Below are 18,268 nucleotides of genomic sequence, written 5' to 3'. Positions count from 1 at the left end.
ACTCTAATATCAGAGGAGTGTGAACCTTTAGAGATCTAGGGTTAAAAGCTAAAGGCATAGCTCCAGCTACAACTTTTCTTTGTCTACAGATATGTAAAATCTTGATGTAAAAATTCTACCCCAAATCTCTGAACAAAATTAATATTCAGTATTAACATCTAGCCCATAGATTATCCTACTCTTGGTGTAATGACAGCATTCCCAGTTTAGGAAACTGTTTTAAAATTGTGTTCTTGGTTGTGGCTGAGGCTTTGGGAAGGCTAGAGTCCCCTCTGCCACCACCCCTAGAGTGTCAGCTCCAAGCCTGGGCCTGAGGGTTTGACAGGGAGCGGGTGAGCTGGATCCTGGTCGAAGTGGTCAGTGGCCAGACCCTGGGCTGTTGGCCAGAACCCTGGCTTTGTGAGTGGCTGCAACTTGGCTCTGCTCCAGCCCACAGGGGCTAAAGGGGCGGGTAGGGAGCATGTAGGGAGCGTGTACTTGGCTTTGTGTCCTTGGCTCCTCTAGACTCTCACATGTGCGGGCACTGTGTACTTCTGCTGCCCTTGTGCTCCAATCATTGCACAAACAGAAACAGCTCTGACGGGGAAGGGACTGCTAGAGTTAGGAACCCTAGGGCCTGGAAGGAAGCTATGGCTCTCAGAGTGACCTGGGGTCTATTCTGTCCCCTCTGAACCTGTTTCCCTGGCAACACTGTGGGAACAACAGTCCATGCAACACAGAAGACCTGATGCCATCTGGTGTCCTCCAAATTTTCAGGTGAAGGCAGGGATTGTGAATGATGCAGGGATGGCCAGAATGATTTCTGCCTTCGTTCTTTTCCCAGGGGAACCAAGCCTGTGGGTGGGGAAATCACACTAAGACTGGACAGTGACTGAATCTGGCCCAGGAGAACCTTGGCTGCCTGCCTTCCAGGCCAGGGTCTTTCTTCCCTGAGATTCTGGAGGGGAAATACCTGGAACTCAGGAGTATTGCCTGGTCTGGAAGATCTGATAGACATAGTATGCACCCATTTCCCTCGAGCTACCGGTGACTGGGGAACAGATGAGAACCCTGGGTGCGTGGCTGGTTTCTTTAGGCACACATACACCTGACACACCTTACACCTCTGATTTGGGTGCATTTTGGAATCATCTGGGAAGTTTTAAACAATACTGATGCCTAGGTCCAGCCTCCAGAGATTCTGATTTAATTGGTATGGGGTGGGGTTTTGCAGTTTTCAAACCACAATATCCAACAAAGTTTGAGAACCACTGCCCTAAACAGCCCTCCTTCTTCCTTATCTTATCTGAAGGCGGGGGCACCTTCAGCTTCTCCAGTCACCTGGCCAGTGGCTCTTGCTTCCAGTCCTGCTGTCCCAGGGTGGATAGGCCTTCAGACGGAGACCCAGGAATCCAGCTAGACTCTGTCCCAGGCAGCCTCTTCAGTCCGAGACGGGACAGGAAGTGTCCGGCGGAGGTGGGGGTGGAGGTGATTGGCAGTTGGAGTCTCCAATGGGCCAGGAGCCCCCTTATTTCACCCCTCTTCTTCCATTGGTGCCTGGGCGGAGCCGCCCCCACTGCGGGGGCGCAGGGCGGGAGGGAGTAGAGGCCGGGGCAGAGGGCGAGGGCAGAGGGCGCTGGCGGCAGCGGCCGCGGAAGGTAAGGCCTGGTGTAGACGCCAGTCTTGCCAGGAGTGGGCGGGGCAGGGTGATGTATGATTTGAAAGGCCCGGAGTGACTGACGACTGTCAGTGTGTGTGTGTGCCTGTGAGGCTATGTCTGTGTGACAGTATCATTGTGTGTAATTTTGAGTGTCACTTGGTGCAGCTGTCAGCTAATGTGACTGCGTGTTTCAGTGTGCATGAAGCTGGGTCTGCATGTGGCTGTGCAAGTGTGGGATTATGTGTGTATCAGTCAGTGCACATTTTTGGTGGGATTGGGTTGTGTGTGTGAGAGGGACTGTGACCACATTAGGGAAAGTGTTTTGGGAAGGTCTCTGTGGGGTTTGATGCCATGTCTGCCAGTGTGAGAGTTGGTGGCTGGGTTTGTTGTGCCAATGTGTGACTTAAGCAGTAGCAGAGCACAAATGAGGTTTCTGACTGTGTGTGTCCTGGGTCCTAGCTTAGACCGTGTGAGAGTACAGCTGTATTCATATATTGGGGGACCTACTTCAGGAGCCCACGGGACTGACCTTTCTCTTAAGTGTCCAGCATGGACAGACACACCCACAACACACGTGGCTTCCCCTCCTTCCTCTGCTCAAGAATCCCCAGCACCAGATCTACTGCTCCTTATTTTCTATTTCCCTGCTTGGCTCAGTTTCCCTTACATGCCGTTTTCTCTCCCTATTGCTCTTTTTTTTTTTTTTTTTTTTTGAGACGTAGTTTCGCTCTTGTTACCCAGGCTGGAGTGCAATGACGCGATCTCGGCTCACCGCAACCTCCGCCTCCTGGGTTCAGGCAATTCTCCTGCCTCAGCCTCCTGAGTAGCTGGGATTACAGGCACGCGCCACCATGCCCAGCTAATTTTTTGTATTAGTAGAGACGGGGTTTCACCATGTTGACCAGGATGGTCTCGATCTCTTGACCTCGTGATCTACCTGCCTCGGCCTCCCAAAGTGCTGGGATTACAGGCTTGAGCCACCGCGCCCGGCCCCTCTCCCTATTGTTCTTACTAGAGAATTCTGTGTGTCTCTTCAGTTTTGTCCCCCCTCCCCCAAATCTCTCTGTGTGAGTGCATTTCCAGTTCTGCCTCTCCTGCCCTCTGTCTCTCCCTGTGCCCCTGTGCCTGGCTTCCCTGCTGATCTTGATCTCTTTGGCTAGTTGGGGGCCTGTAACAGTGATGAGCTGTGGGTCTGCCACTGCTAAGAGCTCCCTGGGAGATGTGGCTTAGACCATGATGAGGAGTTGCTTTTAGGCGGTCCTGTGAGCCCTGGTAGGGGCTGTGTGTGTGTGTGACTGTGTGAATATGTGTGTGTCTGAGTCTGAGGCTGTGTGGCTGTGTCTGTGTGAACGTGAGTGACCATATGTGAGAGTGTGTGAGTGTGAGAGTAACCGTGGGTCTTGTGTATCTGGCACCAAGGGACCAAAGGCATTTCCTGGTGCTGGGGCCCAAAGAGTGGAGGGGGAGGTGAGAAATGGCTGGAACTTTAGGGGAGGGGGAACTGGACTCTTGGGCCTCTCCTTATATCCCCCAACCTAGGGCCTCCCTTCGCCTGGAAGCACAGCCAGTTGTGCCATAAGGAAACATTTGGTGAGGAATGAAAAGAGGGGGAGTTTGTATCTGATTTTTCATTTCATTGTATCCACGTGTGTTCAAAGGCATGTCCTTTTGTTAACTGTGCCTTGTGAGTCCATGTGTGAATGTGACTATGTTTGGCTGTGTGAAAACACAGGGCATCTCTCACTGACAGGGACATAAGTATTAGCCACCCTCCTTTCCCTCTTGCTGGCCTTGGCTGTGTCTGTGGCTTCCTTTCCAGACTTGGGGGAGGCCTCTTCCCTTCCTAGGGCCTTGGGTGGGAGGGAAGGAGGGAGGAGGCAGGAGGGGGAGGGGGCCTGGCTAGGGGTGGCTGAGGCTTAGAGGGGGCGGGGCAGAGAAGAGGAAGGAGGGGATGGCTCTGGGGTCCCAGAACTGAGTGGAGCAGGAGACGGGGTCTGTAGCTGGTGAGAGGAAGTCCTGAAGGCCATGGACATTCTGCTGCTGGCATCACCAAGGTAGGGTGGGGCTAAGCTGGGTAAGTGTGGCTGGGGGGCCAGGGGTGAGCCAACTGGATACACTCAGACATACAGACACGTGGAGGCCCTGCTCTGCTTTACTCCTTCTGCTCCTGAAGGGTCCACACTCTTTCTCTTCTGGTCTTATACTCAGAGCCCTTTCCCCACCTGCCCCTTCATTCTCCATCCACTTCACCACTGCCTTCCTCCTTCTGCTCCCCCTTGTCCAGAATCTCTCCTAGCATCCCCCACCCCATCATATAGACACAGTTAGCTTTTTGAGTTACTCCTGACCCCAACACAGTCCTCCCCACACTAAGCCCACATCACCTCCTAGTCCTGATCTCTGAGTATCTCTTGGTGCTATGGCCCCCATGCCAGGCCCCTGTCCCTGCAGGCTCCCGGTTCCTCTCAGCCTCCCATCCCCTTCCCTCCCCTTGCCTCCCCGCCACCCTGTCTCCATCTCCATCTGCTGGCTCCTCACCCGCCCCCCAGCCTCTGGCAGCAGCCAGGGCATCTGGATCTGCTTAACTCCACAGCCCCAGCCTGCACCCTAGCCCCATCCAGCTTCACAGACTGGAGACCAACAAAGTGTCAGAGCCAGGCCCAGATGAGTAGCCCAAGTAGCCAGAGCAAGGAGCCAGGTTCAGGCGAGAAGCCTGGCAGCCAGAGCAGGGCTAGACCTCAGGGTGGGAGTGCAGGATGGGTTCAGATCCACGATGACAACCTTCCCCCAGGGTGATAAGGTCTGCCCAGGTAATCAGAGGCAGTGATAAGCCCTGGACCAGGTGGGGGTAAATAGCAGAATTCCCAACAGCTGGACCTGAGGGGTTAACTGGAGTGGCTGAGTTGGTGCCAGTGCTTGGTGCCAGGGGTGGGTGCCAAGGGTGGTGGAGGGGGGAGTTGCTGGCATAGTTTTTTGCCTCCGGCTTTTGTTCTGGGCCCTAAGCCCAGGACTGAGATGGAGGGTGTGAGGGTGTGTGTGTGTTTGTGTGTGTGTGTACATGTGAAGCACTGGGTATACAGTGGGAAAGGGGATCTCAGGTCAGTTCCCCCAGTGATTTCTAACAGCCTTACCCCACTTGGTACATCAATTTTCCTCCTAGGAAGCCTGTTTTGGAGAGGAGGAGCCAGGCTTTAGCCTCCCATTTCAAGGGTGGGGGATTTCTGACTCTACCTCTCCCCACAGATGAGCAGCAGTTGCTCAGGGCTGATCAGGGTCCTGGTGGCCGTGGCTACAGCCCTGGTGTCTGCCTCCTCCCCCTGCCCCCAGGCCTGGGGCTCCCCAGGTGAGAAGAATCCTGCTCTACGACCTCCCAATTCTGACTTGTGACTTGCCACTGTCACTGTGGCCCCTTCCCATGCCTAACTTGTGACCCCACCCCTGCCCCTGTCATCCAACCTGGGTCCCCTCTCTACCCTGTTCTCTGACCTCTTTCTCCGGATTATAACATAATGCTTTGATCCAGTGAGCGCGCCCCCCCCTCCCCAACCATCCAGGTTTTAACAGTCTGCTTCTTACCTGTCATTCTCACAAAGTGGGGAGGGCGGGTAAAGGAAGAACCTCACCTCAGAAGTGCCCTCCACAGGGGTCCAGTATGGACAGCTGGGCAGGTCCGTGAAGCTGTGTTGTCCTGGAGTAACTGCCGGGTGAGTGCCCCACCTGCCTGTTGGTCTGACATTCATGACCCTTTCTTGGCTCTACCCAGTCCTCATGTCCCGCCCCTCCCATCCTTGCCTGCCCTGTCCGTAGTCCTCATCGCTCTCTGTCCTAAACCTCCAACCATCCTTATTCAACAGAAAATTCAACCAGTATGTTTTGAGCACCTGCCAAGTGCCTGGTCTATTCTAGGCTCTGGGATACAGCAGTGCTAACGCCAGCCAAGATGCCTGCCCTCATGGAGCTTACATTTTAGTGGGGAAGACAGTAAGCAAAGGAGAATCTTGCCAGGTAGTAATACTTGCAGGGCAGAAAAGCCAAAAAGAAGGATGTGGAAGAGGACAACTGAGTGGTTACTTTTTTTTTTGAGACAGAGTCTCACTCTATTGCCCAGGCTGGAGGGCAGTGGTGCAATCTGGGCTCACTGCAACCTCTGCCTCGTGGGTTCAAGTGATTCTCCTGCCTCAGCCTCCCAAGTAGCTGGGATTACAGGCGTGCCCCAGCACATGTAGCTGATTTTTTTGTGTTTTTAGTATAGACGGGGTTTCACCGTTTTGGCCAGACTGGTCTCGAACTCCTGACCTCAAGTAATCCACCCACCTCAGCCTCCTATAGTGTTGGGATTACAGGCGTGAGCCACCATGTCTGGCTTGTGGTTACTTTTTAATTGGTAGTTAGGAAAGGTCTCCCTGAGGAGGTGATATTGAAGCTGATTTCTGAAGGTTATGAAGGAGGCAGCCACTTGCACATTAAGGTATAACCGTTCCTGGCAGAGGGAACAGCTAGTGCAAATGCCCTGAGGTGGGAATGCGCTCAATACCCCTGAGGAATAGAAAAAAGACCAATGTAGCTTGAGTGCAGTGGGTGAGCAGGAGAGATAGGAGCTGAAGAGGGAAAGGAAGGCAAGGGCTGGCTCACAAGGAGCTTTGAAAGCCAGTAAAAGGAATTTGGGTTCTATTGCAAATGCAGTTAGAAGCCAATGGAGGCTGGGAATGGTGGCTCATGCTTGTAATCCCAGCACTTTGGGAGATTGAGGCGGGCGGATCACAAGGTCAGGAGATTGAGACCATCCTGGCCAACATGGTGAAACCCCGTCTCTACTAAAAATACAAAAATTAGCTGGGTGTGGTGGTGTGTGCCTGTAGTCTCAGCTACTTGGGAGGCTGAGGCAGGAGAATCGTTTGAACCAGGGAGTCGGAGGTTGCGGTGAGCTGAGATCGCACCACTGTACTCTAGCCTGGCGACAGAGCGAGACTGTATCAAAAAAGAAGCCAATGGAGAACTGTGACATTGTCTGATTTATGCTTGATATCTTGTGTTTGTCCATCGTCACCTCATCTTACTTCCAGGGACCCAGTGTCCTGGTTTCGGGATGGGGAGCCAAGGCTGCTCCAGGGACCTGACTCTGGGCTAGGGCATGAATTGGTCCTGGCCCAGGCAGACAGCACTGATGAGGGCACCTACATCTGTCGGACCCTGGATGGTACCCTTGGGGGCACAGTGATCCTGCAGCTGGGCTGTGAGTTGGGGGGGGATGGCAGTGATGGTACATGGGGATCCTGAGGGAGTATGGGACCTGAGTAAGCCCTCTGGGATCAGGAGGACCTGAGTACTGCTCAGTTTCCAGCTGTACCCTCTGCCTCTAGACCCCCCAGCCCGTCCTGTTGTCTCCTGCCAAGCAGCCGACTATGAGAACTTCTCTTGCACTTGGAGTCCCAGCCAGATCAGTGGTTTACCCACCCGCTACCTCACCTCCTACAGGTGTGTGTGTGATTGGGTGTGGATGCCTACACTTTTGGGTATGCTGGCATAATGTGGGTGTGGGAGGCAGGGAGGTAGGTTCTGAGGAAAACCTCAGAGAGGGAAGAAGGCCCTCTTTTCCTTCCCAACTTCAGATGGCCCCCTCTCCACCAGGAAGAAGACAGTCCTAGGAGCTGATAGCCAGAGGTAGGACATAAGGAAGTGTGTCGGGGCTCCAGCTGGGTCCCACAATAGGTATTTTCAAAGCCCAAGACCATGTCCTCCCTTCTAGGAAGAGTCCATCCCCAGGGCCATGGCCATGCCCACAGGACCCCCTAGGGGCTGCCCGCTGTGTGGTCCATGGGGCTGAGTTCTGGAGCCAGTACCGGATTAATGTGACTGAGATGAACCCACTGGGTGCCAGCACACGCCTGCTGGATGTGAGCTTGCAGAGCATCTGTGAGTACCCACCTGTAGACCTTCCCCAGACCCCCATCACAGAGACCCCAAAATGGACTCAGATCTTTCCACTACCACACAGCACACACTCTAGAGGCTGCTGCTGCTGCCCACACTGCCTGATTGGCTGCCTAGCCTCAGGGCTGACTCTCTGCCCTGGGCCCTGTACCGAATGCAGCTTTATGTTATGTCCTCCCTTGCTGGCCCCTCCTTCCTTGATCTGTGAGTGGGAATGGGACACTAAAACTCTAGCTGGAATTTGGGCCAACTCACCTTCCATGGATGAAAAGAAGACTTGCTCTTTTATTCACTCAACAAACATTTCAAAAGCCCACCCACAGATCTCAGCTGGTTTCTTTTTTCCTTTTTCTGTTGAGATAGGGTCTCACTTTGTGCCTAGGCTGGATAAAGTGCAGTGGTGTGATCTTGGCTCACTGCAGCCTCCAACTCCTGGGCTCAAGCTATCCCCTCACCTCAGCCTCTCAAGAAGTTGGGATTACAGGCACGTGCCACCATGTCTTGCTAATTTTTAAAATTTTTGCAGAGACAGGGTTTTTGCTGTGTTGCCCATGCTGGTCTCAAACTCCTGGCATTAAGCAATCCTCCTGTCTCAGCCTTCCAAAGTGCTGGGATTACAGGCGTAAGCCAGCACACCCAGCCTCAGCCCATTTCATAATACAGATGACCGGTCTGAGCCTAATAGGTGATCAAATTTAAGATTTCCCCTACCCTCTCAGGAGTGTTTAGCTAAGGCTCCTTTAAACACACACCTTGGGAAGTGGTGAGGAAGTGATGGAGACCCATAGACTGACTTTGTGTCTTGATGCCCTCAGTGCGCCCTGACCCACCCCAGGGCCTGCAGGTAGAGTCTGTACCAGGTTACCCCCGACGCCTGCGAGCCAGCTGGACATACCCTGCCTCCTGGCCCCGCCAGCCTCACTTCCTGCTCAAGTTCCGGTTGCAGTACCGTCCGGCGCAGCATCCAGCCTGGTCTATGGTGAGGCCTGGAATGCGTCCCAATCCGTGGCTGTGGGTCCTGTCTCTGATTTCATGATCCTGAGTGTTCTGTGTAGCTTCCCGGTTCTGGCAGGTCATTGAAGACCCAGCGCTTCCCTGTGGGCCAGGCTTGGTGCCGGGTTGCAGTGGTGACTGACAGGCTGAGTGTCTGTCCTGTGGGGCTGTAACTATGATGTAAAGCCCATCTGTGGGAAGACAGCAATGGCTTTTAAAAAATAACTCTTAGGAAAAGGAGTGCCTTTCACCTAGAGGCACATTCCTACAAACACTCATATTCTTAGCTGAGGTTAGCAGTGAATTTGCATCTCAGGAGATCTTAAAGATTGGCTGGTATCAGGCCTGGGGAGCAGCAGCATCAGATAATAACTAATATTTACTTAATGCTGCCTGCCTGTGGGGTACCTGGCTACACTTTTTGCATACATTATTTTAAGTATATCCACCCCGATTTTACACATGAAGAAACTGAGTCATAGAGAAGCCCAAAGGGTCGTTCAATATGTGGTTCAGAAAAGATTTGAACCCATGCTGCCTGATGCCACAGCCTCTCTAAGTAATCACTACTGCCGTCTTACAAATACTAGGTGTAGACCCAACCCCACCAGACACCCAACATGAGGCCTAGACAGCTCCACTAGGCTTTAGGACAGGACTGGGAGCAAGGGGTGCTCTTTGCAGATCGTGGCTGGGTAGGCCCTGCATTTACAAGCTGGGTAACAATGAGCCATGTTCACCCCCAGGTGGAGCCAGCTGGACTGGAGGAGGTGATCACAGATGCTGTGGCTGGGCTGCCCCATGCCGTACGAGTCAGTGCCCGGGACTTTCTGGATGCTGGCACCTGGAGCACCTGGAGCCCTGAGGCCTGGGGAACTCCGAGCACTGGTGAGAGACAAAGCCAATGAAAAGGGCAGAGGCCCCATCCCAAAACATTAGTTAGCTGAACCGATTCCAAAAGACAGCCAGGTGGCACATGCACTGCCCATGCAGGCATTGCCTTTGCTGTCCCAAGCTTCATCCTTGGTTGCCTACAGCCCTGTTTTAGCTTAAGTCCTGCCCCTTGGCCTCTGCCCCTGCAGTTATAGGCTCCACTTCTACAAGCTTGGAGCTTGCCATGCTCCCTAGGAGCTGGCCATGCCCTTTCAGGTTTCACCTTCTAGGCACCCTAACTTCCAACCTATGCCTTGGCCTTGAGTGCAGGACATGGGCCCCACCCCCACTAGTGTGTGGACACTTACCGGGTCTTGCCTTCCTTTAGGTACTATACCAAAGGAGGTACCAGCTGGGGACCAGCTACACATACAGCCAGAGGTGGAGCCTCAGGAGGATAGCCCTGCTCCTCCAAGACCCTCCCTTCAGCCACACCCTCAGCTACTTGGTGAGCTTGGACAGATGGGCAAGAGGTGTAAAGGACTGAAAACCCCAGAGAAAAGGGGACACTGAGCTTGGTCAGGCTTGCTCTCAGTGACATGTGGCCCTCCCCCTCAGATCACAGGGACTCTATGGAGCAGGTAGCTGTGCTAGCGTCTTTGGGAGTCCTTTCTTTCCTAGGACTGGTGGCTGGGGCCCTGGCACTGGGGCTCTGGTAAGTGACTGCCATTGATCCTTCAGCCTCTGATCCTCACAAATGCTCTGATGCCCATAGACCACATTCATCTTCACCCTTCATGACTGCCCACTGAACCTATCTGATTCTGGAACTACCTCCCCACACCTCCATCCCCCATGCCTCACCTGATTATAACTGATTCCTCTCCTGACCCTTTACTAATAAACCCTTTGGAGGAGACTGAGATACCCCACATTGTTGGATAGACAGCTGCCTTTCTATGCCCCAGGCTGAGGCTGAGACAAAGTGGGAAGGATGGATCCCCGAAGCCTGGGTTCTTGGCCCCAGTGATTCCAGTGGACAGACGTCCAGGTGGGTAGGACATCCAGGAGATTTGGACTTGGAGATGTATGCCCTTATTTTGAATGTCCAGATTAAGAGCTGGCTGCCCTAGTCATTTTAAACATGCTGGGAATCCAAGTTGGGTCTCTTTATTTTAATGATGTCTAGGCTGAGAGCTGGGCCTTTCATTCTTGAGTCCCCGGGCTCAGAAGTGGGTCTTTTCCCCTTCTCTCAGGGTACTGAGGACCCTAGATGGGCTCCCCTCCAGGGCATTAGTATTAATACTCTTCCAGGGTATTAGACTCAGAGCTGGATATTCATCCTTTTTTTCCTAGGTGTCTTGGATCAGTGCTGGGTCCCTTCCCTCATTCTTTTTTTTCTTTTGAGACAGAGTCTTGCTCTGCTGTCCAGGAGTTCAGTGTCATGATCTCTGCTCACTGCAACCTCCGCCTCCTGGGTTCAAGCGATTCTCCTGTCTCAGTATCCTGAGTAGCTGGGACTACAAGCATATGCCACCATGCCCAGCTAATTTATGTATTTTTAGTAGAGATGGGGTTTCACCATGTTGGCCAGGATGGTCTCAATCTCTTGACCTCGTGATCAGCCCACCTTGGCCTCCCAAAGTGCTGGGATTACAGGTGTGAGCCACCGCGCCCTAGCGTCCCCTCCCTCATTCTTGATGTGCCTGGGCCCAGAGCAGCTAGGTCCATTCCCTTATCTTCAGGGTGTTGAAGAGGCTCTCTCAGAGCTGGGCTCCTCTACTCATCTTCAGAGTGTTGGGCTTAGAACTGAGTCACCTCCCTCATTCTCAGGGTATCTGGGCCAAGATCCAGTCCTACTGTGTCTCCTGATTTGCCTCCTGCTTCTTCTAGGAGTTCCAAACCCATAGAGGACCCAGGAGGGTTTCGGCAGATTCCACCTATAATTCTGTCTTGCTGGTGTGGATGGATGGACAGATAGAACTCACGCAGGACAGTAGATCCCTATGGTTGGGGAATCAGCTGGAAGTTCTGTTTGGAGCCCACTTCTTTGAGACCCTATATTTCAAATTTGCCAGCTGAAAGGTGCCTGTACCTCTGATTTCACCCCAGAGTTGGAGTTCTGCTCAAGGAACGTGTGTAATGTATATGTCTGTGTCCATGTGTGACCATGTGTCTGTGAGGCAGGGAACACGTATTCTCTGCATGCATGTATGTAGGTGCCTGGGGAGTGTGTGTGGGTCCTTGGCTCTTGGCCTTTCCCATTGCAGGGATTGTACAGGTGTGAATAAAGAGAATAAGGAAGTTCTTGGAGATTATACTTAGAGATTATCATCCAATATTGCTTTATTATTTTTGCTACTGTGGGCTTCAGCACATTTTCCCTAGGTTCAGGTTTGGCAGAGTCCCCTAGAGCCTTCTCTCTTGGTGCTCAAACCACCGAGACAAGCTGCGATTCTGGGGATGGATGCAGATGCTGCGTCGAGCCAGGTGAAGTCTGGGTAAAGAAAGGTCCAAAGCTGTGACCATAGCTTGGGGATGAGATTAGGGTCTAGGGGTTAGGAGCAAGGACCAGATGAAAACCTGAGTTGGCATCAGAATTAGCAGTTAGGGTTGGGGTTGGGATCAGCATTAGGGATTGGGACTGAGGTCAGAGTCAGGAGTATCAGGGATGGGAGCTTACACGAAAGCCTGAAGGTGACAGTCCCCATCAGCCTCCTGCAGTTCCACCCGGATGACCTTCCTCAGTAGCTTGTCTGAGAGTGGCTTTCGGTAGAGCTGAGTACAGCAGCTAGTGCTGGGTGGCAGTATCGATGCTAGGAGGCAATGGGCCACGTGTTCAGAGGGATCCTGACCAAGAACCTCTCTGCCAGACAGCTGGAGATTTGGCTGGATTTCCTGGGTCTTTTCAACTTCATCCCATTCACCCAGACCCCCAGCTTTCTATACCCCCAAGTACTCACCTGCTCTAGGGTCTGGGCTCAGGAGCAGTGACAGCAGCAGGAGGCTATAGAAGGTTGAGGGTCCCTTCATTCTGCTCAGCCTAGATTCTTCCTTCTCTCTCCTCCTCCTCCCCTACCTTTTATCTAGGTGTCTTTTACCTGGGGCACTAGGTGAGTCAGAGCAGTTGGAGATGTATTGTGTATCCTGTGACACTTCTGGGCCCTAATTCTTAGCCTGTTGCCACAGACCCCTTCCTCATCTTGGACTGCCATTTCCCATGGGCTCCTAAGCTCTGGGCAGCCAAGCTGGGGGAAGGATTAGTGTATGATGTAGGGACTGATGGAACAGTGAGTAAGGGCAGTCAAGCATCCACAGTGGCATCTAATGATAGACATTGACATTCATATACCCATAGCCACACATTCACTCCTCGATTACTTGGTCAACCTCACAAAGTCATACTCATGATCAGACAACCATAGACAAAATTATAGAGCCCCAGTTAGACTCAAAGTCCCATTCTTACCCAGTTGTGTTTTCACAGTCATCTAATCACATGCAAATTCATACTAGCACACACAGATTCTGATGGGGGAGTTGTGGGTGAGGTGGGAGCAGAGGACAAGCCAGCACCAACTTGCCTTCATCTTCTCCCCACTTCCTGCCCTGGCCTGCCTGTCTTATCAGGAGAAACTGATGGGAATGGGTCCCTAGAGCAGGCCCTTCTTGGAAAGCCACTCTCAGACAAGCTACTGAGGAATGTCATCCAGGTGCATGCTGAGGTGGCATCTTGGCTGAGGCCAGCCACATTCAGAGAAACTCGGGGAAGGTATATGAGTGTGAATGTGTGGCTGTGGGTATATGAGTGTAAGGGTGCTCTGGAGATGCTGAGATTGGGCAGTTTTCCCCAGGATGATGAGACAGGGAGGAAAGGTGGGGTAGATAAGAAAGGAAGATAAAAGCTCTTTGGTGCTAGGTTGCTGTTGTCAAAACAGGTAAAAGGCCCAGTAAATCTTACCTTCCTGTTTTTGCCTAGTCCTGTTCCAGGAATGCCAACCTCTTGCCGGCAGGGACCTGGGGGTCTCCAGATACAGTCCCTGACTTGTTGAAGACATTAGACTCAAGACTCAATTACGTCTTTGTTCTACTCAAATTCCAGCCTCCTTCCTGGGCCTGGAGGAACATCCCCACTCCCTACCCAGGTTCAGTAACACCCTCATGTCCAACTCCTACACCCCCTGCATCCCACCCTCCAGCTATAGCCCCGTCTCTCCTAATCCCATACCCAGCCATCACTCCCTTCTTTCCCCACTCCTGGCAATGCAAAGCTCCTTTTCATCTTTATCCAGTCCTTTTCAGGAAGCTGGGAACTGCCTAGGGTGGGGCTATGCTGCTGAGTTTAGTGCCCCTGGCTCCTTGAAGAATTTCCCACTCCTGGTCTCAATCTGCAAGTCCTGCTCTGTATTTGAAACAAGCTAAGTCATAATGCACTAATCCAGCCCTTATCTTACTGCAGTCTTTTGCTTTAGGGTCAGCCACTCTCTAGGGCTTATGCCTTTCTTTGGGCAGCCCTTTCTGCTGCAGGGCTGCTTCAGCAATCAGGAGGGCCTTCAGTTCCCAAATTAGGGACTAGCCATGCTCCAGGCTGAAAATTCGAACCTCTCCTCCCTTCTGTCTGGGGTGAGGCATGAAGGTCCCTCCCTGGAGTTTTTCTCCAGGATCTTCAGGTTTTCTGATCGCATCCTGGTGAAGGGTCGGCCCAGGGCTGGACAGGGCACTTCACATTTGAAGGGGCTTTTTTTTTTTTTTTTTAAACCCCAAGAAGTCTGAGAGATAGATGAAGTGGTCTTTGATGTGGACATTGTAAGGAAAAAGCTTGGGTGCTTTCTTGAAGCGGACCATAGCCCAGAGGTCACTTATCTTGAACTTTTGGTACCAGGGGCCTTACATTCCCTCTCCCACCCTCCAGTCCAGACTTGTGCCCCAAGGCTTGGGTGTAGCCACTGAGGAAATCCCAAGGAAATCTCCCAGGTACCTCGGTTTGTCATAGACCCTCTCCATCAGTTGGCTGTGTGATACATACTTTCTGGTCTTTCCTGGACTTATCAGTCCAGAGGCCTTTGGAAGGCAGAAAGCAAATGCTTATGGGTGTGCACCCATCTCACCCCTTTAAGGCCAAGTCTTGTCTCCAGCCACAATCTGCTGTAGCAAGGATAGCTCCAGGCTGAAAGTCACCTTTGGCCCCAGCCAGCAACTGGGCTGTCTCTTTCTTTAGCTTAATCTTATGTTGCCCTTTCTGGTGCTGGGGCCAGTCCCTAACTGAAGGCAGGCCCACCTGGCAGTCCCTGATTCTCACCACTTGAGGAGTTAGTGGGTCCCAGGCTGATTGGGTGACAGAAGGGGGCAGCAGAGAGCAGTGGCCTTTGGACTCTGCTAGGGAGGTAGCAAGAGCTGCTAGGTAGGCTGATGCCAAGGATCTCCAAACTTGGGATCGGACTGGAGGAGCCAAAAGTTGGGGTATGAACTATTGAAAAGGCCACAAACCCAAGTTGTTACCCTGTGACAGGCAGCTTCTAGGAATCTCCCCCTCTTCTCATTTACAGCTTGCATCCTACACCTCTTCTTAAAATGTTTTATATACACTTCCAGAAGAGAAGATTCTTCAGAGAGTTGGCAAAGTCCTGGCTCCGAGGAAGGGGGTAACAGGCCGGATTATTTAATTCTCTTCATATAGGCTACTTACAGTATGGGTTTTTGAGGAGTAGGGTTGGGGAGAAAGTCATTGATAGTAACAGGAGGCCTGACACTGATGAGGGGCTTTGAGATGGAAGGGCACCCTTCCAGGAAGGGACGCCCTGTCAGTACGGAACAGAGCCAGTGTGGGGAGGAGTGCTCAGCTCGAATGGCGACAGCGGCGGCAGAGTCAGGAGGTCAGTACAGTGCGCTTCGGTTTAAATCTTTAATGCACTGGCTGGCTGGGCAGCGGCGGCGGGGCTGCGGCGGGGGAGGCCACGACCCGAGCGCTGGGGAGCAGGGCCCAGGCCGCTGGACAGACAGCTCATCAGGCCTCGTAGAGGCTCCAGCTTCTGCTCCCCGGGGTGCGCCGAGCTGTGGGGCGACCCGACACTGGCATGAGGCGGGGAGGGAGCTACCGGATTCCCCCCGATGGGTCCTCAGAGACTGAGCCTCGTCCATGCCCCGGGCGGGTTCGCGGTATCGCAGCCCCCTCACCTCCGCTCCCTCCGCCACATACGCAGCCAAGGGAAAAAGTAGAAACAGCCCCAGTAGATCCTGCAAAGAGAGGGCAGAGCCGGGCCGGGCGGGGCGGGGCGGAGCTGACCCCACAGACTCCGCCCTGCGGTGCCTCGCCCTCGAGGAAGGCTCCGCCCCGCCCCTAGCCCCGCCCCTAAAAGCGGCTCCGTTCGTAGCCCACGCCCCTCGGAGCCTCGCCCCGCCCACCCCTCGCCCCCGCAGAACTCCACCCTCCCCCACCCCCGAGCCTCCTAGTTCCTCCTCCGCAGGACCCGCCTCCACTCACTCCTCCTCCGCCTCCAGCGCCACCTCGTATCTCCTCATTCCCGACATGTCCTGGGCTCCGAACGTCTCCTGGGGAGTGGCATGATTGAATCAGGGATTGCCTAGCCCCAGGTCCCCTTCTCCGTCATGCTCAGGACAAGGCTGCCCGGTTCTCAGGTAATCTGAGGCTGATGTCCCCGGGAAGCCTCAGTTGCCACCGCAGGACAGGTGGGCCTGGAGATTTGGGAAGCACTGGAAGTTAAGGGGTGAGGAGAACGGTCATCTCCGGGGCCTGGGCGAGAGGTTTGGCGGTCATGGGGCTGGGAGATTTGGGACCCTGGGTGAGGATTTTCAGAGGCTGGGGTCACCTGGAGGTGGGGCTGAGAGGGGTCAGCGCAGCCTAAACTCCCGCCCTCCCTGGCTCCACCCCGGAAATGGACCGTTACCATTACGTCACAGGGATGCCGTTGCGCACTAGGCTTGCCTGTCCCCCGGAAGGGGTGGGGTCTGCATGTCTCCCGGAGGAGGCTGAGTCGAAACGTCATCCTAGGGGGTGAGGTCAGGGGCGGAGTCAGTTGATTAAGATGCAGGCAAAGGACCGTCTTTTATAGGTGTGGAGCCAGGTTTTGGAGCTCTACCTTGGGAGGCCGAGGCTTCCGCACCAGGCAGCAAGAAAAGAGGGTTGGGACACAGTCCAGTACTGTTTCTCCAATTCCCACGCCTCCTCTACCCCCTCTGGCTTCTGCCCTGCCAAGTGCCTCTCATGCCTGCCTCCCTGCCCTTGTATGATGCTGGGCTGAGGAGGAAGAGGTCCTTAGAGAGAGTCCAGTCCAGAAAAGGCCAGGCTACGGAAATACCTGGCTGAGTGGCCTCGGCTAAGTTACCGAATGGCCGCTGAATGGGTCATTGCCCTTCCTCTCTGGCCTGAGACCTATCTTCCTGTGATTTTTTTTTTCCTCCTACAGTCATTCAATCAACAAATATTTGCTGAATGACCACCTGTGTGTCAGGCACTGTGCTGGGCATGGGGAGATAGCAGTAAAGAAGACAGGTGACCAGGCGCTGTGGCTCACACCTGTAATCCCAGCACTTTGGGAGGCTGAGGTGGGCCGATCATGAGGTCAAGAGATCAAGACTATCCTGGCCAACATGGTGAAATCCCATCTCTACTGAAAATACAAAAATTAGCTGGGCATGTGGCATGCGCCTGTAGTCCCAGCTACTCAGGAGGTTGAGGCAGGAGAATCGCTTGAACCCGGGAGGTGGTGGTTGCAGTGAGTGGAGATCGCGGCACTGCACTGCAGCCTGGCGACAGAGCGAGACTCCGTCTCAAAAAAAAGGAAGAAGAAAGAAGAAAGAGGAAGGGTAGAGCTGGGAGGATCAAAAGAGAACAGTCAGATCCTTACAATAAATGGAGCAGGCTGGCTGGAGGAAGTAGAAGGTGCTGTACCAGAGCCAAGAAAGGGCAATTAACCCAGTGTGGGAGGTTGGAAATAGCCACTCCCAGACCTCTGACATCCCAGCGAAGGCCCAATACTGAGCCATAGTTCGTTTGAGTAAGGGGAAAGACAGTCTTGGGGCTGGGCTGACTGTATAGGAGGGAGTGATCAGAAGTAAGTAGGGTGAAAGTTTCCTTTGGTTGAAATGTGAGAAATGGATACCCCTTTATCTCCCCCATCCCACCCTCTTTCTCCCTCTCATACTTGTCTTCCCCTGTCTGAGCCACATACAGACAGCAGACAGAGAGATCCATGGATGCCAGGTGGTTTTATTGGACACAGTGCAGTCTGGGAGTTGGGAAGCTGTGCTCTCACCATGTTCACCTTTTCACTCACATTCACACTCAGGTTGACACTCCAGGCCTGGCTGGGTCAGGTCTGCTGCTGAGGAGCTGAAGGCATGGTCTCCCTTCTGGTCCTTGGTTCCCCAGGCCAGGGCTCTCTCTGGCACTGTCATGGGCTAACTGCTGTGGCTCTTGCTTTGGGAAAGGAAAGAGAGGAAGGGCCATGGGCTGGAATCTTAGACAGGGGCTCAGAGGGGACAGACAGGACTGGGGAGGGCCAGGCTTGCCTTGGTAGAGATCTTCTGCAGTCTCCAGATTGTGCAATCCATCCAGGGCTGGTCTAGAGGATGCCTCTCAGTGTGGTGAATCTGGAGTCAGAGAGAATGGAGCCCTAAAACTCAGCTTCCCAAAAGTCCCTGGTGTGAGGGGCACATGCTAGGAACCACATCTGGGACCTTGTTTTAGGGGCTTCCTTGTGGGAGGGATTGGGCAAGGAGAAGTGAAGGAATTAAGATGATGAATGGAGACCTGTATGATGGAGGAAGTGATTAGGAGGGGAGGAGACTGGACATTCTTCACCTCTCACTCAT

The 18,268-nt window shown here is 53.5% G+C and overlaps 4 protein-coding genes across 10 annotated transcripts in view; 2 read left to right on the top strand and 2 right to left on the bottom strand.

Annotated features, from left to right (window-relative positions):
* Window positions 1-93: 93 nt before the first annotated feature.
* On the top strand, window positions 94-11,751 carry IL11RA (interleukin 11 receptor subunit alpha). 4 transcript variants are annotated; one of them, XM_012463249.3, is made up of 13 exons: window positions 94-756; window positions 4,883-4,982; window positions 5,283-5,343; window positions 6,703-6,872; window positions 7,000-7,114; window positions 7,268-7,300; window positions 7,386-7,552; window positions 8,386-8,549; window positions 9,310-9,451; window positions 9,825-9,944; window positions 10,055-10,151; window positions 10,405-10,487; window positions 11,330-11,751. In XM_012463249.3, exons 1-13 carry the CDS (start codon window positions 709-711, stop codon window positions 11,344-11,346), a joined length of 1,317 nt encoding a protein of 438 aa, XP_012318672.1. In that variant the 5' UTR covers window positions 94-708; the 3' UTR covers window positions 11,347-11,751. The 4 variants fall into 4 exon arrangements, with proteins under 4 accessions (XP_012318672.1, XP_064236505.1, XP_012318670.2 ...); XM_064380435.1 differs by lacking the exon at window positions 94-756 and adding an exon at window positions 765-1,467; XM_012463247.3 differs by lacking the exon at window positions 94-756 and adding an exon at window positions 1,584-1,637.
* CCL27 (C-C motif chemokine ligand 27) lies at window positions 11,752-12,485 on the bottom strand. Its single transcript, XM_012463260.3, has 3 exons — window positions 12,400-12,485; window positions 12,120-12,252; window positions 11,752-11,933 (listed from the first exon to the last, which is right to left on the bottom strand). Exons 1-3 carry the CDS (start codon window positions 12,467-12,469, stop codon window positions 11,846-11,848), a joined length of 291 nt encoding a protein of 96 aa, XP_012318683.1. The 5' UTR covers window positions 12,470-12,485; the 3' UTR covers window positions 11,752-11,845.
* Window positions 12,075-16,329, bottom strand: LOC105724561 (uncharacterized). The gene is made up of 4 exons (XM_012463255.2): window positions 16,264-16,329; window positions 15,918-15,985; window positions 15,611-15,670; window positions 12,075-15,487 (listed from the first exon to the last, which is right to left on the bottom strand). Exons 2-4 carry the CDS (start codon window positions 15,962-15,964, stop codon window positions 15,331-15,333), a joined length of 264 nt encoding a protein of 87 aa, XP_012318678.2. The 5' UTR covers window positions 15,965-15,985; window positions 16,264-16,329; the 3' UTR covers window positions 12,075-15,330.
* Window positions 15,914-18,268, top strand: part of LOC105724567 (BET1 homolog) — a 115,604-nt gene continuing 113,249 nt past the window's right edge. For 2 of the 4 annotated variants that reach the window (XR_010344070.1, XR_010344074.1), the window contains exon 1: window positions 15,914-16,072. The gene's annotated coding sequence lies outside the window, so the exon portion shown is untranslated. Of the gene's footprint in view, window positions 16,162-18,268 lie in introns of all 4 variants that reach the window. The other 2 variants (XR_010344071.1, XR_010344072.1) reach the window with 2 other exon arrangements.

Source organism: Aotus nancymaae, unplaced genomic scaffold, assembly GCF_030222135.1.
Source record: "Aotus nancymaae isolate 86718 unplaced genomic scaffold, 86718_ANA_hifiasm-v0.15.2.pri h1tg000003l, whole genome shotgun sequence".
NCBI lineage: Eukaryota > Metazoa > Chordata > Mammalia > Primates > Aotidae > Aotus > Aotus nancymaae.
Note: the sequence above shows the minus strand (reverse complement) of the source record. Positions and strands in the feature narration are given on the sequence as shown.